Raw genomic sequence first — 25,164 nt, forward strand, 5'->3', positions numbered from 1 at the left:
GTGTCTGCTGACAAGATTTTATAGTTTCATTATTTGACAATATAGTTTTCACAATATTACTTGTTCTTATTTCTAAGTTTGCAATCTTTTCCAAAGGTAATTTAGTTTGGGACACCAGAAGTAATTTCTGGGAAAAAGAGTTTTCTAGCCCCACAAGGGTCTCCCAAATTGAATCAAGAGTTATAATTGCAGGTTTTACGGGCAAAAATGACTTACTAGTCGCTGTTAGCTCAGATAAATTTCCTTCGGGTGGTTGTTCCCCTCCTGTTGCAGTTGAGTCTGTTAGAACGCTGGCTCTCTCCGTTATCTCTTCTCCGATAATGATATTCTGTGGTTCTGGGCTGGCAACGGACCCCTCTGCAGGAAGTACTCCTAGGTCAAAGACACTGGGTGTTCCCTGCCTCTGCTGCCATCCCCATGCCGGCAATGTTGGAGGCATCTGTTCTTCAGGGCTAAAGGTGGTCTCTGCCTCAGGCTGGAGGAGCCTCCTGTCGCCCCTACCAGCAGAGAGGAACTTGACCCCGAACTTCCTCCAGGTCCATTGGACCTGAAGATCTCACAGCTGTGGAGGGGATCACACACTGCTTACCCCTTCATTTTGGCATAAGTTCAGGTAATTAGTTTAGGTTTGAGGTAAATTGGGTGAAGAGCTGTCTTACAGCATTCTCTTCAAGACACCATCTTTGCTGTTCAACATTTATTTAGATTTTGCTCACACCTTTTTCAGTAGTAGCTCAAGGTGAGTTACACTCAGGTACACTGGATATTTCTCTGTCCCAGGAGGGCTCACAATCTAAGTCTGTACCTGAGGCAATGGAAAGTTAAGTGACTTGCCTAAGATCACAAGGAGCTAACAGTGGGATTTGAACCAGCCACCTCTGGAATGCAAGACTGGTGCTCTAACCACTAGGCCACTCCTCCACTCATGTTTATTATTTGGCTGAGTGACTCTAGTGCAAACACTGAGGTCTTTGATGCCCCATGAAATTACTGTTTAAAGGCCATTTATTCTATATACTGATAAAACCACTGACGATTATTTCATGCATATAAAAAATTCATATAAAAAGTCTTAAACATAACAAGGGAGGCTTTTATGCATGTGAGGGTACTCTTATGGTCTGTGAGAACATTTGCATGTCAAAAGGGTCCTGGGCTGAGTTATTGAGGCTTTTACTCCTTTTTTAATGTTTAATGGTTTGAACTATTTCTGATGAGAACATACTCTGAGTTCCTACTTCCTGTAATGTGCAGATGAGTGGAATATTTTGTGCTGAGATATTTACTGGAATCCACAGTTTTACTCTGTCAAATGCCTTTTGAAAATCCAGATACACATTATCAACCAGCTCACCTTTATCCACATGTTTGTTCACCCCTTCAAAGACATGTAATAGATTGGTGGGGCAAGATTTCCCTTCACTAAATCTATGTTGGCTCTGTCTCATTAATCCATGCTTTTGAATATGCTCTGTAATTTTGTTGTTTATAATAGTCTCTACCATTTTGCCCAGCACAGATGTCAGGCTCACCGGTCTATAATTTCTCAGACCACCTCTGGAACCTTTTTAAAAAATCGGCATTACATTGGCCACCCTCCAATCTTCTGGTACCATGCTTGATTTTAAAGATAAATTACATATTACTAACAATAGTTCTGCAAGTTCATTGTTCAGTTCTATCAGTACTCCAGGATGAATACCATCCAGTCCAGGTGATTTGCTACTCTACAATTTGTCAAATTGCGCCATTACATCTTACAGGTTTAAAGAGATTTCATTCAGTTTCTCTGATTCATCAGCTTTGAACATCTTTTCTGGCACCGGTATTTCTCCCAAATCTTCCTCGGTGAAGGATGGTATCTTTGTACCTCACAATGCTATATTTACAAAGTATATACAATCAATGTGGGATGTGGCTCATACAAGGTCATCCATTTGGGTGGCAACTTGTGTTCTCAGAGCCCTCTGTGGTCAGTGTACTGTCCTCCTTGCTCATTCAGTTGTCAGCTACTTGTGTGGCATAGGGGTTGGGCTATGGGCCCTCAAAGCAGGGGATGTGGGTTTGATTTCCATTGTTGTTCTTTCTGGTTGCAGTTTTATTGCTGCTGCAATATGATTGGCAGCTGTGTGTGATATGCTGGCTTCTTTTTTCTGGGTCACAAGAAGGTGATGCCCAGCGTCCCTTCCCCCCTCTCCCCTTCCTTTCCATATCATCTCATAGGTTTGGGTTTGGTAGCAGCACATTCTACTGGATATGGGGGTTGGGGGACACACTGTAATGCGGGTAGCTGCATACTCAGGCCTTGATCCAGGACAGAGCTGTTATAGGGATGCAATGTCAGTGGGACTTATGTTGGGCCTTGTGGCACTCCCTCATGCTCTGGATGAGGCCTGGGTCTTCCCACCGTATCTTCCTGTACTGGCATCTAAGCGCCTCAAGGTCCCTGTGGATGCTGAATAGTCTACAAAACACAAGTTGGCGGAGACAGAGTGGTGATGGGCCTTCTTGGCATCACATACAGAAATATTTTTGGACATGTTGTGCAATGCTCCTTACATAGCCTGTGACAGATGGCTACAGCCAGACTGGGAGTGGGGGTGATGATGGGGTAGGTATGCAGTACACAGGTGCTGTGTGAGATGAGGTGGCCCAAATGCTTCATAACAGACCTTACATCACACCTGAACTACATGCTACAACATGGACTTTTCCCCAAGGACAAAGGTAATATACTACTTACACCCATACCCAAAGATTTAAAAAAGAAACTAAATGACACAGCCAACTATCGACCAGTAGCATCCATCCCCCTGATAATAAAACTAATGGAAAGTATGGTAACCAAACAACTCACCACCTACCCTAAACAAATTCACAATATTACATGAATCACAGTCAGGATTTCGATCCAACCATAGCACTGAAACAGTGCTAACCACTCTCATAACCAAATTTAAGCAACTAATTGCAACTGGGAACAATGTACTACTCCTACAATTCAATATGTCCAGCGCGTTTGACATGGTCAGCCACCAAATACTCTCGAATATCCTAGACTACTTCGGGATTGGAGGAAACGTACTAAGATGGTTTACAGGCTTCTTAACAACAAGGACTTATCAAGTGACTTCCAAATCAAGAACATCAGCACCGTGGAAACCTGAACGCGGAATACCACAAGGATAACCGCTCTCACCAACCCTTTTTAACTTAATGATGACACCACTAGCCAAATCGCTATCTGACCAAGGACTCAACCCGTACATATATGCAGACAATGTCACGATATACATCCCATTCAAACAAGACATAACCGAAATCACATATGAAATCACACACAGCCTCCGAACAATGAACTCATGGGTGGACGCATTCCAACTAAAGCTAAAAGCAGAAAAAACACAATGAGGCATATTTTCAAAGCACTTTGGGAGGCTAAGTTCCATAGGTTTCTATGGAACTTTGGGAGGCTAAGTGCTTTGAAAATGAGCCTCAATGTCTCATCCTGTCCTCACAATACAACACAAGCAAACCCAACACCATAAACACCCCAGACTACATCCTTCCGGTCTCAGACAGCCTGAAAATTCTGGGAGTCACAATTGACCGAAATCTCACACTTGAAGAACATGCGAAAAATACAGCAAAGAAGATGTTCTACTCAATTTGGAAACTTAAAAGAATCAAACCTTTCTTCCCAAGGGAAGTATTCCACAGTCTAGTACAATCAATGGTGCTAAGCCATCTAGACTACTGCAATGCCATCTATGCCGGATGCAAAGAACAAATCATTAAGAAGCTTCAAACCGCTCAAAACACGGCAGCCGGACACATATTTGGAAAAACGAAATACGAAAGCGACAAACCCCTGAGAGAAAAACTACACTGGCTCCCTTTAAAAGAATGAATTGCATTCAAAGTCTGCACCCTGGTCCACAAAATCATTTACGAGGAAGCCCCGACCTAAATGTCAGACCTTATAGACCTGCCTATGAGGAACACAAAGAGATCATCACGCACATACCTCAATCTCCACTATCCTAACTGCAAAGGGCTAAAATACAAATCCACATACGCGACCAGCTTCTCATACATCTGCACGCAGCTATGGAATGCACTACCGAAGGCCATAAAAACAACGTAAGATCTAACCATCTTCAGAAGGCTAATGAAAACAGATCTCTTCAAGAAGGCATACCATAAATATCCATCTTAATTCAATAATAACACTACACACGATCTATACAAGACCGAAATCTTATCACATGACAAACACTACCACCCTAAATCTTATGTAAAACAATGACCTAATGTAGATTATAATCCAAGTTATTATTCAGGAACCTTCATGCAACACCATAATGTATTCTTCTTTACCATGAATGTACACACATGATATATATATATATATTACATATTCCAAACTCAGCAACTTAACAATATTTCAATAGCATACTTATTGAATCTCCCCCTATGCCCTCCCCCCTCCCCTCCCTTCCCACTAGCACTTTGGTGGTAGTATTAATAACTACCCTTCCATGTTCATATGTTTGCCACACTTTCTGAAACATCTTAACCTTTCCTTTTCGCAAGGCCGTTAGCTTTGACATCTGATAGATGAGGTCCACTTTGTTAATTACCAGCTGTATTGCTGGCGTTTCTATCTGTTTCCAGGCCCTTGCTAGCACAATCTTGGCCGCCACAAAACATTGAACAGCTAGCTTATGCCAGTGTACCTGGATTTTGGGGGGCCGAAGGTGCAGTAGACAGTGTTCTGCTCTACATGGGTATTCCACCTTTATTATTGTATGGACCATCGTTAACACCTGGGCCCAATACCTTTGAACCTTTGGACAGTCCCACCAGATGTGTATGAATGTGCCCCTCTTCCCACACTCCCGCCAACATTCTGCTGATATTTGTGGATATATCTTTCGAAGTTTATCCGGTGTATAGTACCACCAGTATAATATTTTGTATCCATTTTCAACTAGTGGCTGCGCGATAGAGGGTTTCAGCAAATATCTATAAATATTCCTCCAACAGTCCGGTGGATAATTTATTTGCAATTCCCGTTCCCACCTGCCCACATAATAGTCCTGGGGAGAGGAAAGCAAGAGGAGTGCCCTATACTTCCTGGTTATACTTCCTCTCCCTCCCCTTCCCCGAATTGCACTCTCTAAGACCATTTCCAAATCCAACTCCTCCCCTGCACGTCTATGGAGGTAGTTCCTTACGCAATGGTAGTACACCAGGTCTCTTTCCTCCAAACCATACTCTTCTTGCAACATCTCAAAGGCCTTGACCTCCCCCTTAACCCATAACTGCCCCAACATATATAACCCCTTACGGGCCCATCCCTGGTAGGCTTTACTACTACTACTACTACTACTACTTAACATTTCTAGAGCGCTACAAGGGTTACGCAGCGCTGTACAAATTAACAAATAAGGACAGTCCCTGCTCAGAAGAGCTTACAATCTAAAGGACGAAATGTCAAGTTGGGGTAGTTTAGATTTCCTGAGAAAAGGTGTAGTGATTAGGTGCCGAAGGCAACATTGAAGAGGTGGGCTTTGAGCAATGATTTGAAGATGGGTACGGAGGGGGCCCGGCGTATGGGCTCAGGGAGTTTGTTCCAAGCATGGGGTGAAGCGAGGCAGAAAGGGCGAAGCCAAGAGTTGGCGGTAGTGGAGAAGGGTACTGAAAGGAGGGATTTGTCAAGAGAGCGGAGGTTACGGGTGGGGACATAAGGGGAGATGAGAGTAGAGAGATAAGGAGGGGCTGCAGATCGAGTGCATTTGTAGGTGAGTAGGAGAAGCTTGAACTGTATGCGGTATCTTTTCGGAAGCCAGTGAAGTGACTTGAGGAGAGGGGTGATATGAGTATATCGGTTGAGGCGGAAGATAAGACGTGCGGCCGAGTTCTGGATGGACTGAAGGGGGGATAGATGGCTAAGTGGGAGGCCGGTGAGGAGTAGGTTGCAGTAGTCAAGGCGAGAGGTAATGAGAGAGTGGATGAGAGTTCGAGTGGTGTGCTCGGAGAGGAGGGGGCAAATTTTGCTAATGTTATAGAGGAAGAAGCGACAGGTCTTGGCTATCTGCTGGATATGCGCAGAGAAGGAGAGGGAGGAGTCGAAGATGACACCAAGGTTGCGGGCAGATGAGACAGGGACGATGAGGGTGTTATCAATTGAGATAGAGAGTGAAGGGAGAGGAGAAGTGGGTTTGGGTGGGAACACAATAAGTTCCATCTTGGCCATGTTTAGTTTCAGGTGACGGTTGGACATCCAGGCAGCAATGTCGGATAGGCAGGCCAGTACTTTGGCCTGGGTTTCCGCAGTGATTTCTGGTGTGGAGAGATAAAGCTGGGTGTCGTCAGCATAAAGATGATAGTGGAAACCATGAGAAGAGATTAGGGAGCCTAAGGAAGAGGTGTAGATTGAAAAAAGAAGGGGCCCAAGGACAGAACCCTGGGGAACTCCAACAGAGAGCGGGATAGGGGAGGAGGATGAGCCATGAGAGTGCACTCTGAAGGTACGATGGGAGAGATAAGAGGAGAACCAGGAGAGGACAGAGCCCTGGAACCCAAAGGAGGAAAGTGTGTCGAGAAGTAGGTTGTGATTGACAGTGTCAAAAGCAGCGGATAGGTCGAGGAGGATGAGGATTGAATAGTGACCTTTAGATTTGGCGAGGAACAGGTCATTGCAGACTTTAGATAGTGCTGTTTCTGTCGAGTGTAGGGGGCGAAAGCCGGATTGAAGCGGATCGAGGATGGCATGAGAGGAGAGGAAATCAATGCAACGGCTGTGAATGGTGCATTCAAGTATCTTGGAGAGGAAGGGTAGGAGGGAAATGGGGCGGTAGTTGGAGGGACAGGTAGGGTCAAGTGATGGTTTTTTGAGGAGTGGTGTAACCAAGGCATGCTTGAAGGTGTCTGGGACAGTTGCAGTGGAGAGAGAGAGGTTGAGGATATGACAGATGGTGGGGGTGATAGTAGGAGTGACGGTGTTAAATAAGTTGGTGGGGATGGGGTCTGAGGAACAGGTGGTGGATTTCGAGGAGGAAAGGAGATGGGCGGTTTCCTCTTCGGTGATAGCAGGAAAAGAGGAGAAGGAGGCCTGGGTAGGTTGGTTGAGAGAGTGGGTTATAGGAGGAGGAGAAGGTTTAGTGGTGAATTCAAGGTTGATCTTCTGGCCCTTGTCACGGAAGTAGTCGGCCAGAGATTGCGGAGAGAGTGAGGGGGGAGTGGGAGCGGAGGGCACTTTGAGGAGGGAGTTGAGGGTGGCAAAGAGACGACGAGGGTTAGAGCTGAGGGAATTAGTCAATTGGGTGTAATAGTCCTGTTTAGCGAGGAATAGGGAGGATTGGAAGGAGGATAGCATGAATTTGAAATGAATGAAGTCATTATGGGCGCGAGATTTCCTCCAGTGGCGTTCAGCCGAACGGGCGCAGGAGCGAAGGTATCGGGTGCAAGGGGTCAGCCAGGGCTGTGGATTGGTACGCCTTGTGGGACGGGAGATGGGTGGCGCAAGGGTGTCAAGAGCAGAGGAGAGAGTGGCATTGTAAATGGAGACAGCTTTGTCAACAGATTTGGAGGACAAGATGGAAGGGAGGAGGTCAGAGATACAAGAGGATAAGGTGGGGGGGTCAACAGCCTGGAGATTTCTGGATGTAGTAGTTAGTGTGGGGCGAGATTGAGGGGGAGGGTGCTGAAGTGTGAATGTGATTAGGTGATGGTCAGAGAGAGGAAGAGTTGAAACGCAGAAATTGGAGGGAGAGCAGGTGGAAGAGAGGATGAGATCAAGACAGTGGCCAGATTTATGAGTAGGTGTGGTGGGGCTCAGTTGGAGGTTGAAGGAGGAGGTAAGAGTGAGGAACTGAGAAACATATGAGTCGGATGGGTTATCAGTGTGAATATTGAAGTCACCAAGAATGAGGGATGGGGATGAGGGCTCGAGAAAAACGGTGAGCCAGGCATCGAAGTCGGTAAGGAAGGAATGGAGGGATTTATCGGGGGGGGGGGGCGGTAAATGACTGCAACTCTGAGTGGCAGTGGGTGGAATAGACGGATGGAGTGAACTTCAAAGGATGAGAAGCAGTGAGACTGAGGTAGGGGGAGAGGTTGAAAACTGCAGGAGGGTGAAAGTAGTAGCCCGACGCCAGTGGGAAACCAGCGCTCCACAGATGGCCATTTGCGAGAAGTATTTTCTATCTGGGAATACCCGTCTTTGCAACTGTAGCCATGTGTGCAACAGGTGGCTTAATCCGGTCGGGATTCTCCGAGCAGTGGCCAGAATTTCACTCCCCTGGGACCATAGAATATCTCCCAAGTATCGGGTACCCATCCATGCTCTTTCTTCTTATTATTCTCTGGATACCACTCTGCGAGTATCCTCAATTGTGCTGCTTGATAGTACAGGTAGAAATTTGGGACCCCCATACCTCCCTTAATTGGGATTTGGAACATCATCGACCTACGTACCGCTGGGGGTCTCTTCCTCCAGATGTAGGCAAATATTTTCCGATTCAGGGATTGAAAAAACGTGTGAGGAATCGGTATCGGCAGGGCCAGTAATAAGTACAGTAGTTTAGGCAGGAGCATCATTTTTATGGCATGAATTCTCCCCAGCCAGGACAGAGTCAGGCCCTCCCATCTGTCTAATTCCTCAAACAGCTCCTTCATCTTCCCTGGGAAGTTCGCCTGGAACATAGTCTCTATTTTATCAGTGATTTGGATACCTAAATATTGGATAGACTTCTCTGCCCATACAAACGGGTGAGCTTCTCTTATCGCATTTGTCTCCTGCTGCGGAGCCGTGAGGTTGAGTATCTCTGATTTATTTGCATTGATTTTAAAGCCTGACAGACGTCCATATTGGGCCATAAGCTCCATCACCCGATTTAAAGATTGGCAGGGCTGCGCTAGGGTCAGCAATACATCATCCGCAAAAAGCATGATCTTATGCTCTCTCTTGCCTCTGACTACCCCCCTTACCTCCTCATGCTCCCTAATCATCTTGGCCAATGGTTCAATCAACAATGCGAACAGCAGTGGAGAGACCGCACAACCTTGCCTTGTGCCCCTACCCAGTCCCAGTGGCTTAGAAAGTGACCCATTAATCTTAATTGCTGCCATTGGGTTAGTGTAGAGCAGCTGGAGCCATGCCAGGAACCTGCCTTCTATGCCTATCTTTTTTAGAACTGTGAATAGAAATGACCATTCCACTCGGTCGAATGCTTTCTCTGCGTCCACCGAGAACAGAATCACTGGTGTTGTCTCGTCCCTGATTTGCTGGACGATATGTAATAAGCACCTAATGTTGTCAAACGTTTGCTGTCCAGCGATGAAGCCCGCTTGATCCTCGTGCACTAAATAGGGCATTATCACCTGTAGCCTTTTAGCCAATATTTTGGTAAAGATCTTATAATCTGTATTTAACAGCGAAATTGGTCGGTAGGACCCACACTGTAGAGGATCCTTACCCGGTTTCAGTATTAGAACTATCTCTGCCATTCTCCATGAGTATGGCAGTTCCTGTGCTTCATCGAAGGAGGCAACTACCCTGAGCAATAATGGCGCTAGCCATTTGGCAAATAGCTTGTAAAACCGGACAGGGAAACCATCGGGGCCTGGAGCCTTATTGTTGGGGAGCTCTGCTATTGCCCTCTCTATGTCTTCCAGTGTCATGGGGCCTGAGAGTGTCTCCAATTCCTCCCCCGATACCCTAGGGATCCCCACCCTCTGTAGATACTGGGCCATCTCTTCTGAAGAGGCCCGTTGTTCTGATTGATATAACCGACTATAGAAGTTCCAAAATACCTCCTGTATTTTTTCTGTTTGGTTATATATCTCCCCATTTTCACACTTTATACCCGAGATGGCATTACGTTGGGCTCGTTTTCTAAGCTTATGGGCAAGCATCCTACTGGCTCTATTCCCAAACTCAAAGTGTTCTTGTTGGGCTTGCTGCATCTGCATCGCTATCTCTGCCATCTGTAGTTCATTAAGCTGTGCCCTAAGCTGGTGTAGCTCCTCTGTCTTTTTACTGTCAGATAGGTCTGCTTTGTGCTGTCTCTCCATGTCTGCCACCACAGTCCTAAGGGAGGTTTCCCGCTCTGTCCTCGTCTTATTAAGATGAGCCTGAAGTGCTATCAGTTGTCCCCTCAAGACTGCTTTTAACCCTTCCCAGAGGCTAGCTGGTTGCACTTCTCCTGTATCATTGAATTTGAGATATTCTATGATATATTTTTCAATTTCACTGACATTTTGCGGGTCTAACCGGAGCGCCTCATTCATACGCCAATGTCTCTGCCTTTTGCTCTCATTTCCCACCCTCATAGACAGCACTGCCGGGGAGTGATCTGACCAAGTTCTTGGCTCAATGTACACCTCTTTCGTTCTCTCCCTTATCATACCATCTCCCAGCCAATAATCTATCCTAGAGTATGTACTATATTTGGGGGAAAAATATGTGTAATCTCTTTTTGAGCCATGAAACTCTCGCCATATGTCCATCAGCCCCCATCTTGCCATCCACTCTTTCAACGCAGCCCTGTCCTTTTTAGTATAGGTCACCTTTCCCCCTGAATTGTCCACTAGGGGGGCCACTGTAAGATTTAGATCACCTCCCACTAGGAGCTGACCCCTTGCTACTTTTTGTAGAACCCCTTCTAGCTCCTTCAAAAAACGTTCCTGCCCCTCATTGGGGGCATACACACATGCCATAGTATAATATACATTATATAGCGATGCCACTACTATCACATACCTGCCTGTTTTATCTTTTAATGTTTTGTGTATTTCCCATGGGAGGGAGTTAGACAGGGCTATTAGTACCCCCCGTGTTTTTTTATTATCTAAGCTTGAAGCCCCGTATATTATAGGAAAACGCCTATGTCTCATCAAATATTCATGACTTCGCTTTAGGTGAGTCTCTTGAAGAAACATCACATCTGATTTTAGGCATATCATCTCTCTAAAAACCTGTCTTCTTTTTTGGGGTGAGTTGAGGCCTCTCACATTAAACGTCACACATGTACATATAGACATATTCTCATATTTCTACCCTTCATACCATACCACCACCCTGTGCTATCCAACCCCCCCTGAACCCTCTCCACCCCCTCCCTACCAACCCCCGACACTAATCAGGACATGCCTTATTACCCATTAATGGCATGCCCATCTAGGTGGAAGTCACGTCCTTTAAACAGCAACAGTCTATAAGTCACTTCTCAACAACACACAACTTCTTGCCCCTTTTGGGGACCAATCTCACCGCTGGTGTGCTACTCGTTCACCTCAGGATCTTCGTGTGCTCTCAGCCATTATCTGTAGAATGCATCATCTTCTTATCGGAGATTTGTCTTCGCAGCCTTCCTTTTCCCTGGGAGACCCGCTGCCATTTTGGTATATCTTTCCCAGGCTGCTGGACTGATTGTGATGGTCCTGGTTCTTCTGCTGATCCCTCTCGCGCTAGATATTCTTGCGCTTCCTCCAGCGACACCACTCTGCATTGCTTACCCGCTTTGAAGAATAGCAGAGCAAACGGGTGTTGCCATTTATACTTGATCCCTTCTTCTCTGAGCTGGGTTGTTAGAGGCTTAAGTTCTCTGCGCCTTTTAAGTGTGGTGGAAGACAGATCATGATAGATTTCTATGGGATAACTATCCCATTCTATTGGCTCAGCTTCTCTCGCTCTGCGCAGTACCGCTTCTTTCATTTTATATTCTTTAAAGCAGGCCACAATGTCCTTAGGCGCATTCTTATTCCGGCCTCCCAAAGCTCTATGTGCCCTCTCAATCAGTATGGAGGTTGGGTCTTGTGGTTTATCCGGTTCTGACAAGAGTTGGGCCGCGATACGCTGTACCACCTCTTCGCAGTTCAGATAGTCCGGAGTTTCAGGTATGCCACGGATCTGTATATTGGATCGCCTGCTTCTGTTCTCGAGATCCTCCACTTTGTCCAGCAAATATTGGGTGTCCGCTGTATGCCCCTGTATTCGCCTCTCCAGGGCCTGTACTGCCGCCGCATTGTCCTCCAGGCCCAACTCCACCTCCGCTACACGTTTGCCCAGCTCCGTCATCTCTCCTCTGAGCTCCGTGCCTAGGGCTGCAATGTCTTGCCGTACCTCCTTCAGATCTTTCAGGTCCGTACGAATCTCCTGGAACCAGGTGCAAAGCTTTGCCCAGATTTCTTGTGGAGGCAAGTTCTCCGTAGCATCTCCCAGTATTTCTTCTACTTTTTGGGGCACTGGTTGCGTTGCGCTCGAGCCCACGCCATCTTTTTCCGGGAGCAGAGCCAATTTCACCTCCTTATGCTTGAACGCGTATGCCTGAAGATCGGCCATTTTAGCGCTCCCAGACGCCATTGTCATCTGCCCCTCTCTCTCAGACCGCGTATTTCTAATTTTCGCTGGACGGGGTGTTGAGCACGCTTTTCTTCTTCTGCTTCGCGTTGCTGTTTAGGAGTTCTCGTCTCAAGCCGCCATTCGGGCTGCTGACATCACTTCCTCCCCCTATACCATCTGTAATTATGTTAACCGGAAATAGCAATCGCCATTACGGCAAATGTAAGCCATATTGAGCCTGCAAATTGGTGGGAAAATGTGGGATACAAATGCTACAAATAAATAAATAAATAAATAATAAACAGAGGATGGCACGGTGGCCTTTCTGTGGAGCATGTAGCATGTGCACGGTTGCTGGGAGGTGGGGGTGAGCAGTGGGGTAAAGCAGATGTACACTGAGTCCCTCAAAGGCACTTTAGTGAGCTGCTGCAAATGTTCCCATCAGTATGTATGCAGGGGGCAGGATGCTGGATTGGGGGGGGGGGGGGGGGGGTTGTCCAGAGATGTGCAGCCTTTCATTTTGGCATTGAATGGTTAGTGGAGAGGGCCCCATAATTACTTGTCATTGGATATTCTGATTTCACCAATGTTTTGTTATTCTTTCTTATGAAAAAACTATATGACCTTCCCTGTGTATGGTGCTTTTAAATGAGTGGTACTGTGATCCTGGAGGGCACTGCTTCACACTTACCTTTTCTGGCTGCCCTCATGGAGACGTTGTGGGGTGACAGAAGGTGGTGGTGCTTGATAATTTCTCTGGAGGACCAGGAGATCTCTGTCTCTGACACAATGAAATTAGGCTCCCTCCAAGGAGACATGACTGGTCATACTGAGGAACGTTCCTCCATGTGCAAGAGGTATATATGCATGCTTTGCACATGGAGAGAACATACTGTCATTGCCATGCACATTTTCTCGAAGCAGGGACCAGTACCGCCATGGCATGTTTTGTGTAGTGTATTTCCAAAGGGTGGAGATGTTTACCTCAGAACATTTATGACATTTGCAGTGCATACTCTTTCTAAACTTTTTTTTTTGTATATTTTCAAATATTGGAACATGTTTATTTATTTCTTCCATTATGGACTTACATTTTTAAACATTTTCCAGTAAATGCTTATTGCGCCATTTGAATGTCATATTGAAAATGCCCCTCCTAACATTCAATATGTAGTTACTGGTGTCGTTGTTGGATATATATTCAGTGGTGCTAATTAAATGGATAGTGCCTTTGAATATAAGAATAAAGTTAAGCACTGGTGTTGGTGCTTAACTTTATGTATTGGCTGGATGGTTCGAATATCAGGCCCACATTTTTTTTCAACACCGATTATATCAATCTATACAAGAAATATATCAATAATCTTGTAACTTAGTTCTCACTCCTGTCTATACAAAACACAAATCTGTCATCAGGGTGATCAATACTTACTGGAGGCCCCCGGGGCCCCTGGAATCCAGGAAGTCCTGCACTGCCAGTTTCTCCTTTGCTTCCTTTTTGACCCTGTACAAGGAAGCAAGACATGAGCATTTGCAACGATTACTTCCATTGTATGGCAAACTTTGATGTTACATCTAAGTAGAGGAGTGTGGTAGCCGTGTTAGTCCACTCTTAAGGTTATCAATAGAAATCAAACAAAATAAAACATGGAAGAGAAAATAAGATGATACCTTTTTTATTGGACATAACTTAATACTTAATACTTAATACTGGCCTTCCGACAGCCACCCAATTTAAAACACAAGCTAATCAGAAGTAAACTTCCATCACAGACTGAAAAGGAACAGAAGGGCACACTTCCCTGTAATTTATCCAGTTGCAAACTATGCCAAAATATTTCACAGGACCCCAAAGTCATCCACAAAGGAAAGATATTCAACATAAAGGGATCTTTCACTTGCTCATCTTCCAATGTGGTATATATCATTCAGTGTAAAAAATGTAACGAAGGATGCTATATTGGAGAAACAGGCCAGATGCTTAAGACAAGATTCAATTTACATAGACATCATATGAACAATACTGGTGCCAGCAGGGTTCCCACGCCTGTTGATCAACATTTTACAGGACCAGGACACTGTACCAGTGACTTCACAGTGAGAATCCTGAAAGGTAACTTTAAAACCATACAAGAACGTAAGACCTTTGAAGTCAGAATGATTGAATATTTTAACACCCAACAGAAAGGACTTAACAAGGATCTGGGGTTCCTAGCCCATTATAAACCATAAAGCTGTATGTCTCTGTTGATCACCCTCCCCTCACCTATCCACACCCATCCTGTTAGAATATCAATGATATGCTTTGATGTCCCCATGCATACTTCATACCCACCCCCCTCCTCCCACCCTGTCAGACTGTCATAGTAATGCTTGAATGTTTTCACTTATATACACTGTCAGCTAGCACATTTGCTTATTTCCGATCTGAGGAAGAAGGGCAACCTTCGAAAGCTAATCAAGAAATGTATTAAGTTATGTCCAATAAAAAAGGTATCATCTTATTTTCTTTTCCATGTTTTATTTTGTTTGATTTCTATTGATAATGTTACATCTATAATTCACATAAAAACAGTACTAACCCATGCAACAAATTGAACAGTGATATTGATCAGCTAATATCCATCAGCTGATCTAGTACTTTCATAACTAATACATATTTGCTCATTTCCAGTATATTTTCCATTTTTATGTAGAGACCCTTAGGGTTCCTTTAAGGATTGAAGAAACCCCTGGTGGACTTTGACTTGTAAACACCCCCACAGGTTCAGGAACAAGGGAGATGCTCTCCTGACTAGTGATTGATATGACGGGAGAATATACCTCTTGGAGGAAAACTGGTGCTGATATATAACCTCAGTCTTGTTTGAAATTCTTTATCTTTGGCTCCTGCTTCCCTGATCATTGTACCATACACTAAAGGAAAGATGGTCCTTGGCTAGTCTCCACATCCCACTACAGTTTAACAGGGATCACCTCTGTGTGGATGAAGGCCCAGGGGGTAGGAAGAGGGATCAGAGAGACTAAACCTGCTTGGTAGGGAGAGGGGGAGACTTGGAAGTAGAGATTAGAACCTGCTTGGGGGGACCCTTGGAAGGAAAGACTAGAACCTGCGGGTGGGGGATTGATTGGAATAGAGGGGTGGATTGGCAGCAGCAGCAACCTAGAAGTTAAGCATAAAAGGGGAGGGGAGATACAGAACTCCAATTGTTGCTAGAAAGATGGTATTAGTAGACAAGGAAGGGTAGATATGTCAGAACTGACCAGAAGGTCTTTCTTCAGGGATAGTCCTATCATGTCAGGAAGGCATTCTCAAAAAGGAACATTTTGAGGTCTATTTTAAATTTTGTCAAGGTGGTCAGGATGGTTTATCCAGGCAGGAGCTTCTCCTGCTCACTTAAAGCATGCTGAATGTTGACCACTTAGTTTCCAGGGACCTAGTGGGGGATCCTTTGTAGAGGTGAGATTAGTGGCACTAGAAAAAATTGACATAGACCCCATGCTAACTGCAAACCACTGCTCAGTATCTCTGATCAGTGTTGACTGTAAGTGATATCATACATAGAGATCAATGCAGTTTCATGGTTGGCTCCTCAACAGCTGATAATGCCATATTTTTTAAATACACTTTTAACAGGCATACAATGGGGGGGGGGGGGGGGGTAGAATTCTATAAACTGCACTCACAATTGAGCACCAATAAAGATTGGCGATGACCGTGATTCTATAAAAGGCATACACCCTTCATAGAATTGTGCTTAGTGCTAATTCCTGCACCCAAACGTTGGGCACCAGATCATGCCTGTTGTAATCTGATGTAAATGCTGGTGCCCAAGTTAGGTGTGCTGATGCAGTATTCTGTAACAGCGCACATAACTTGTTGGAATGCCCCTGACACACTCATGCCCCTCCCATTGAGAGGAACAGAATAAGTCATTCAGGGGCCCTTTTTCTGGTAGGTTTGCTCTAGTAGCGAACCTACCAGAAAAAGGCCTGAATAAAAGATAAGTGCAAATTTTGCAGATATTTACACTGTTAAACTGCGGTAAAAAAATAAAAAAAGAGGAAGATTTGACTGATGAGGATTCCCGCATTTTACCGCACTGGTAGTTATATAAATAACCAGCGGCATAGCGGAGCGGTGCTGTTCAAAAGAGAGAGAATGGCACCGGGGATCTGAAGTCTTCAAACTATATCTTAGCAGATAGTTATTGATTTTGCTTTATGCTACTCATTAATGCTTAAATAGTGGAGTCGAGAAAAAGGAAGGAAGCTGGGGATGAATGGCATGCACCATGCATTCTCCCCTACAGCGATAAATATTCTATATTTGTAGTTCTTGTCTTATTAACAGCCCCTACTAACAACACTTCTGAATATCTTCTCCAAGCCAACTTTCAACTGAAATATCTTCTCTATCTTATATTCTCCAAGTAGTCATCTAAGTTTTTGTTTTCTTGTTCATTTAGTATTAACATTTGTCAAAGTTCAGATATCACACATACACTGTACTTACTGGGGTACCTGGAATTCCAGCACTCCCTGGGGGCCCTGCTGCTCCGTTTTTACCCTAAACAAAAGTAATTGGAATGAGAATGAATGCATCAACTTTTCTGACACCATTTGGACAAACTAATAACATGCTTTGTTTTATCACTTGGCTCTTACTTGCAAAATTTCTAGGACATGCACCAGGAATTTTTAATGTCTATTCATGATCATGCCTGACAATACGATTTTTTGGATTTCCCACATATAGTTATAACAAACTCAAGTTTCAGAGATAAACAGGTCTAATTCTTGTTGGAGTAATTTTTGGCCATTTCAGTTCTATCCATTTATAAGAGGATCATCTTCAAAATCCCCCTTTTTTCTCCTAAGATTCTATTCTTTGTAGAAGGGAAATTACATGATGACCTGTATTAAAAACGAATATTATTTACACCAAGGCTAGGCTAATAGTTCTGTGGAAAAAAACCCAAACCTTTTACCAAAAATAAAGGAGAAAAATAATCATCTAGCTTGAAAGACTCCTTTAAAAAAATGTATAGAGAGACCACCAGAATTACATGGGCACCAATACAGCCAATATTATGTCTGAATAACATACCCAATTTATCAGTCATCAGCCCCAATATTATCATAAGGGCAAAATTCAGTACCCCGATATTCAAAAGCATTTAACTGAAGAGGGCAGGTCTGGCCGGTTAAAAACCCCATAACAGGCTATCTGTGAATTTTCAGCGGGTCACGGCCAGCCATGACCTAGTTCCTTGGTCACCCTCTGCCATTTTGCTCCACTCTTTCCTGTCTGTGCTGCAGAGGAGATGGAGGGGATAGATCTGCAAATACCTCTACTTTGTGCAAGTCCTAGATGAGCTTTCCTATCTTCCTTGCAATAGCTGTGATTTTATTCTTGAGGGGGAAATCAACGAGTGTCAACGTAGCACAAGAGCCCAATAATGTTGTTTGAAATTGGCTATTATGCCCTGATCCATAGGTTGGATCAGAGAGGTAGTGTTTGGTGGCAGGAAGACCACCTTGACGTTAGACAGCCTGACATCATCACTGTGTGCAGCACAATTATCACAAAGCAACAAAATTTGACGTTTTTGTGCCCGCATTCTAGTGTCTAACTTCTTTAGCCACTGCTTCCAAATTTCCCCAGTCATCCATGAATTTGCGTTAGCCTCGTATGACACAGGAAGTCGTTTAACATTCTTTAAGCAACAGGGCTGTTTGCTCTTTCCAGTAATGAGTGGTTCCAACTTCTCACTCCCATCCATATTGCAGCAAAGGAGGATCGTCAGTCGGTCCTTCGACGTTTTACTTCCTGTAGTTTCGGCTTGTTTGAATGCAAGTGTTCCATCAGGAATCGCTCGCCAGTAGAGACCATTTTTGTCAGCATGATAGGAAGAACTGAAACAACCCAATTTTCAGCACCAAAGTCATCAGCGTCTTGTGTTACACCATGCTGTTTCTTGAATTTTATGTTGTTCCTCTCCTTCCATCTTTCTAACCATCCAACAGTGGCTTTGAATTCAGTTAGTCCAAGACTTTCAGCTAGCTGATTAGCTTTCTCCATAAGTTGTGGACCACTGACAGGAAACTGTCTGCTCCTGACTTGAGAAAACCACCGAAGAAGAGCATCTTCTACATCCTCAGCTTTTCCCGCCCATTTTCGTTTCCTGTGTGGATTTGTATTGTTTTGCCAGTTTTCCAGAAGCTGAACGTTCTGCTTCAAGATACGTGAAATTTGACTGGGATTGATACCATATTTTTTAGCAATAGATGCTTGATTTTGTTTGTTTTCTAATTTTTTAAGAACTTCTATTAGTTCAGCCAGTGTTAAAGTCTTACAGTTGCGCAACGACAACGACGACGACTCCAATGCACACTCTAACAACATTCTTTCGCTTATTCTGCCTGTAGCAGAACCAACGAGATTTCAAATTTACTGCCCCTTTGTCACGTGCCAATCGGCTTCCATATTCCGTGTGTGCGCTTATACGGGGTCTTTCCTGCAGAGGAGCGGTCTTAAATCATGCATATAAGCGAATCTTGCATTTATCAGTGGTGCGCTAAACCAGTTTGTCCCCATAGAAATTGATGACGCCAAAAATGGGACCAAAGTACGGCATGCAGTTAAACAGAGCATGCGCTTATCCGACATGCACTTAAATGGAGTGCACTGTACTGCAGATCACTTCTCATTTGATTGAAAGTTATTATATAAATGCAAATTCTACCATGCCATTTGGTATAATGCAATGATTGACTGTTTTGAAATAAAGCAATTCTTATCTGCAGAAATGAGATAGATTGTTCAGGTAACACAGTGATTGCAATGATTGATTTTTACTCAGCTGTTAAGACTTCATATTAGAATAGCAGCCTGCAGGCTAGCTGACAGGAATATGCTGACATTTATAAGCTGCTAGAAGTGACCATACAGACATCAATGGATTGGCGGTTATGTTAAAAATTGCCAGATGACCAAAAGCACCACCTGGTCACCAGACTTAGAAACCATTAGGTAAGAGCATCACAAAAGTCCAGAGCCCAATGAAATCAGCCTATGAAAAAAATTACCTTGCAACATTTATATAAAAGGAAGAGATCATCCCAACTAAGATATTAGCATCTCCCAGAACTGTAAAGTCCACAGTTGCTTCTATTTCCTTTTGTTGATTTCTAGCTGCAAAATTTCTGTTTTGTAAGCTTCCATTTGTAGAATCTCACCTGTTGTCCCCTAAGTCCTCGAGGCCCCTGAGGTCCTGGAGGTCCTGGATCACCCTAGAGTAAAAAGCAAACCATTCACTTTGTAAATTTTGTTGGAATAAATGCTCCAGCTTCTATGGCAAAAGGGTGTGAGGCTGTGAGGGTGTGTTTGTGCCCAGTCTTGTTACAGGGCAATGAAGTATCTTCCTCTCTCTCTCCTCCTATCTATAGACAGAAAGAGCAAGATACTTCTAGGGATATGCATTGTTCCTTTAGGAAATCCTTATAATTCTATAGAAAGGGTGATTAAGAATGAAATGGAACCCAATCATGTGATGCTTATTCTGTATATAGTAGTAATGTGCTTTAGAGAGTTTGCTTCAGGAGAGTCAGGAAAAGGGGCAAGTCTACAACTGGGTGCCACAAGAATCTTCAACCATAGATAAAATAGATGAATTGTATTAAGATGAATGCTTTTTAACTGTCAGATTTGGTGAAAAACCTTTATTACTTCCGGTATCATATATGGTGATGGTTGGAGTTCATTTTTGGTAGATCTGATATCTTCAACAAACTATATGAAAGAGGTCTGATTCTTGTTGTGAGCAGCATACTTACGTCTTTCCCTGGCAAACCTTCCCGTCCTGGTGGACCAGACACACCTGATTCTCCCTTCAAAGAAGAGTGGAAGAGGAAGTTAGCATCTCAGATAGTTCATGGTTCTGTATTATACACAGATTACCCTAGACTAGGGGTTCTTAACCTTTTTTGGTTTCCGCACCCCTTTAACAGCTCAGTGAAACCCTTAGCACCCCATTCCTAGACCATATGTCCACTAGTGACCACAAACAGCTACATATGTCTCTGTTAGCCACTAAAAGTGCTGTTAACAAGTCACTAGAATTCCAACAGTACACAGTAATGCTACCAATTAGTGTCCAAAAACTGCCTTTACTCCCTCTAGAAAGTTTTGATGAATTGCCTCAGATTTCAAAACTCTTCTCTGCACTTTGTTTATCTTTTCCTGCATAACTGATTAAGAACCCCTGACCTAGACATCTCTTGCACCCTTATAGATAAATAGGAATGGAGGGGTGGTAGTCCCTGAACAATTTTTAAAGGACTGTGTTTGTGAGGAGCTGGTTAAAATAAAGGTGGACAAAGCGATGAGGCCAGATGGCATACATCTGAAGGTATTGAAGGACTTAGGGAAGTTCTAGCAGCTCCGCTGTCTGACCTTTTCAATGATTCTCTACAGTGAGTGAAGGCCAGTAGGAAAAAGGAGGTGATGGTGCCCTTGTATAAGACTCAGGTGAGACCTCATTTAGAATATTGTGTACAATCCTGGAGACTGCACCTTCAAAAAGATACAAACAGGATGGAGTCAGTCCAGAGGGTAGCTACTAAAAATGGTCAGTGGTCTTTGTCAAAGCGTATGGGGACAGATTTGAAGATCTCAATATGTATACTTTGGAAAAAAAGGTGGGAGAGAAGAGATATGAGAGAGACATTTAAATATCTACGCAGAATAAATGCACAGGAGGCGAGTCTCTTTCAGTTCAAAGAAAGCTCTGGCATAGGATGATGGTGAAAGGGGATAGACTCAGAAGTAACCTGAGGAAATACTTCTTCATGGAAAGGGTGGCAAATTCGTGGAATGGCCACCCGGTGGAAGTGGTGGAGACAAAAACAGTATCTGAATTCAAGAGCGCGTGGGACAAGTACATAGGATAGGGAGAGTATAAGCCATGAATGGGCAGACTGGATAGGCCAAATGTTCTTTATCTGTCTACATTTTTCTGTTTCTATAATGGTACAGCATAGAACAAGTGCTGTTGGACTGGAAAAAGTTGTAATACTTTATTTTTTTATTTGTACCCCACACTTTCCCACTCATGGCAGGCTCAATGGAGCTTAGTTACTTATTTGTACCTGGTGCAATGGAGGGTTAAGTGACTTGCCCAGAGTCACAAGCAGCTGCCTGTGCCTGCAGTGGGAATCGAACCCAGTTCCCCAGGACCAAAGTCCACCACTCTAACCACTAGGCCACTCCTTTTTCAATTAGTAGCTCAAAGTGAGTTACATTCAGGTACAATAGGTCTTTTCCTATGGCCAGTGGGTTTAAAATTTAAGTTTGTACCTTAGGCAATGGAGGGTTACCGGACTTGCCCCAGATCACAAGCAGTACCAGTGAATTTGAACCAGGTCTCTCTGGTTGTAAGCCTGATGCTCTAACCACTAGGTTACTTCTCCAGTGCCAGTCTGTCCACTAGGAAGACTAGATGAATGCCTAGAGTGGCACAATTTAGGGGGCAGCATTACATTGGCACTTGGTCTCCAAGTTCCCTCTCCTTCCTTCCCTCCTCTTCTGCCACCTGAGGTGTTCAGGCTTTACCTTCCTTCCTCTAGGGCAACAACGCAGTAGTTGGCAGCTACAGAAAATGCATGGTGGCTGCTGCAGGACCTTGAGCATCTATGCATGCTCAAGGTCTGCCAGCTCCCACTCCTTCCAAAACAGGAAATTTGGAGAGGGCAGGAGTTGGCAGGGCTTGAACATGCACAGATGCTCAAAGCTCTGCGTTGGCCATGATAATATCTTCTACAGCTGCCGACTGCCATATCGCTACCCCAGAGGAAGGGAGGTAAGGCCTGAACACCTTGCAGAGCAAAGGGGAGGTGGAAAGAAGGATGGAACAAGAGAGATGCTGGAGACCACCGGGGTGTGGAAGAGACAGATGTTAGAGACCTGGGGGTGGGGGTGGAAGAGAGAAATGCTGGAGATGAAAGAGGAAATGAAGTAGAGAGATGCTGCACACCGTGGTAGTAATAATTGGGTGGAGGCCTTTAGCTTTGAGCTGTCCATGGAGGAAGCAGTGGGGGAGTACACAGCTAAAGTTTTGCCTAGAGCATCAGATACCCTTAGATGTCATTTTGTGTAGTCATCTCACCAACATGATTTTGTTTTCCTAGAACATATCTACTGTGGCTTGTGGCAAAATCAGAAATGCCCTCTCTTGTTTGTCTAATTTCTAGGTTTCTTGCCAGGGCAGGTTTCATGGTACTAAAGTATAGTTCTAACTGAGATCACAGATTATCCCATATAGTCATTTAAAGCTGCTTCTGGACAGATGGGGCTATCGCTATATGTATATGTGTATACTGTATGTGTATATCTCTATATCTGTATACATACAGTCAATTTTCATCCAGTGTGGTCATTGCATTAATTTAAGCACTAGCACAAGTGTTTAACTTTATATGTATCTTCAGGGCCACTGAATATACTTATTTTGTAGAGCACGCCAACATTACCCAGAGTAGATTTAATCCTGCCACTGAGTGGCCTAAATCTAGGGCATTTTTTCAAGCAATTTGTGCTGGCACTAAGTAATGTTGCCTTTTTGCTGCATGCTTACACTGTCTGTTGGTTGATTGGTGCCTATAGCCATATTCCATAAAGTCCAGGGCACTGAAGTGCTCTTCTCAATCCATCCACCCCTTCCTGCTGCCCTGACTGCCTCACTCTTCTCCCTTTGACATCATGAGGAGGGGCAGTGGTGGCAGCAGTATGGGCTGCTGGGTCTGGGAATGGATGAAATGCCACATATGCCTGTCAACCCACCTCTTTTAACAGTGGACCAGCAGGAGCAAGCTGTACAGCATCCATTCTCACATCCTGTGACTCATGCTGCTGCCATGTCACTACTCCTCATGATCTTAAAGGGAGAAAGATGAAGCAGCAGGAAGTGATGGTTGGATCGAGGGGAGAATCTTGGGGCCCCAGGTTATGTGGCAGATGGTTCTGGGCTGTGCTGTGACTGCTGTTCTAAAGAATATGGGGCTGAGGGATGGGAGCATCAAGAGAGGAAAAGAAAGACAAGCGAAAAATGGGAGGACGGGATATGAGGGGAGAAATAGATAAGGGAACAATAGAAGGGGATGGAACAGTGGAGGATAATGAATTAAGGAGGGAAAGGACTGAAAAAGAAAAAGAAGGGAGATGAAAGAGAAATGGATGAACTAAGTAAAGGAGAGTGAGACACAAATATGAAGAGAAGAAATGGGGAGATATGATAGAGTGCTGGAAAATAAGTGGGAGAATTGAAGAAGGAAGAATTTGATAAACAGATGAGGGAAGAGATTTTTTCCCATCAACATGTATTTTCTTTGTAAAATGGGGAAAACACATGTAAATTTTTGTCCTGCTCAAGTCCTGTTTTAACCACACCCCACTGGAATCTCTGTATGGTGTGGATCTCCACATGTAATAGCAACTTTCTGAAATCGACATTTACACATGGAGGTTCTTCTAAAACAAGGACCATAACAACCCAAGATTTGTTCTCCATATCTGCTAGTAAGAACTGGTGATCATGCAAGTATATTATAAGAGATTGCAAAAAACAACAAACATACAAATAGGAAGTAGAGTCCATTTAACAAAACAGAATACATAAATAAATGCTGATCCCATTCCCAGAAACACCTACACATATATCATATAAAAGTAGGTGGTATGATTTCCTAGTGCTGATCTTTATGCATGTATATGCAAGGGCAATGTTATAACAACTTACATGCTCACTTTACTTATAAAATTTCCCCCTAAAGGGCTCTTTTATCAAACGGTGGTAAAATGTGACCCCCGTTGGTGTGTGGGACTGCCACGCAGCAAAGCCACCCTTTACCACTGCCGGTAAAAATGCCATTTTTAAGGGCCAGTAAATGGCTGTTTGGTAATTAAAAAATTGGTGCGAGGTCATTTATTACTGGGGCCCTTACCACCTTCTATTTGGGAGGTGGTGAGGGCTCCTTCGGGCATACCTCCCTGGCAGTAGAAAATATAAAGGTATTTTTTAGCACCAGAAATGGTACATGGGAAAACTGGAACTACCGCTGGGCTCCTGGGTGAGAACGGTTGTATGGCTGATTTGCTGCATGCCAAGCTGGCGGTAGCCCTATTGCCCTTTGGTTAAAGGCCCTAAGTGTGACTATTGCATGATGACTAAGAAAACCTCCCTCCCAATGCTATATCTGGGGAGGGTTGTCTGGGGAGCTGAGTCCTGACTCATGAATCAAATCCAAGTGCTAAGCATGCCATCGTACCCTATTACCAATGAGCCCTGCCCAAACAGATTTTTACTCCACATGGGAACATGTCCTGTGCAATAGAAACATAGTCATTACTTACTCTGGCACCAGGTGCTCCTGTATCTCCTCGATGCCCCTTGAACCCCTACAAATGAGAATAAACACAACAACTTTCAACCACCATAGCTATGCCTTTGATTTGATAAAAGTCGTCTTTGATCAGCTCAGTATTTGCATTCCCACTGACTGTATTCTCTTCGAATAAGGCAGTTTCCCTGTCTGGAAGTCACTTTCAGAGCAGTAAATGGAATGGAAATTTCAGTTGAAGCTGAATAGGAGGATAAAATTATGAATAAGATTTAGGTTTTGGATGAAAAGAGGGCAAAAGGAGGAGCGCAATTAGTTTGTTTGCACAATTTTGAAGTAGCACAACTGTGGCTCAAAAAGAATGTAATCTTCTGCAACTTTAGGAAGATAGTTCACATTAAAAAAAATTAGTA

General features: G+C 44.0%; 1 protein-coding gene across 1 annotated transcript in view; it reads right to left on the reverse strand.

The window, feature by feature from the left end:
* Positions 1-25,164, reverse strand: part of COL22A1 (collagen type XXII alpha 1 chain) — a 743,309-nt gene that overhangs the window by 41,648 nt on the left and 676,497 nt on the right. The window contains exons 53-57 of the mRNA XM_030219538.1: positions 24,765-24,809; positions 20,192-20,245; positions 19,595-19,648; positions 16,869-16,922; positions 13,785-13,856 (exon numbers count right to left, since the gene is read on the reverse strand). Of these exons, the coding sequence (XP_030075398.1) occupies positions 13,785-13,856; positions 16,869-16,922; positions 19,595-19,648; positions 20,192-20,245; positions 24,765-24,809 (279 nt within the window). The remainder of the gene's footprint in view (positions 1-13,784; positions 13,857-16,868; positions 16,923-19,594; positions 19,649-20,191; positions 20,246-24,764; positions 24,810-25,164) is intronic.

This window comes from Microcaecilia unicolor, chromosome 1, assembly GCF_901765095.1.
Source record: "Microcaecilia unicolor chromosome 1, aMicUni1.1, whole genome shotgun sequence".
Taxonomy (NCBI): Eukaryota; Metazoa; Chordata; class Amphibia; order Gymnophiona; family Siphonopidae; genus Microcaecilia; species Microcaecilia unicolor.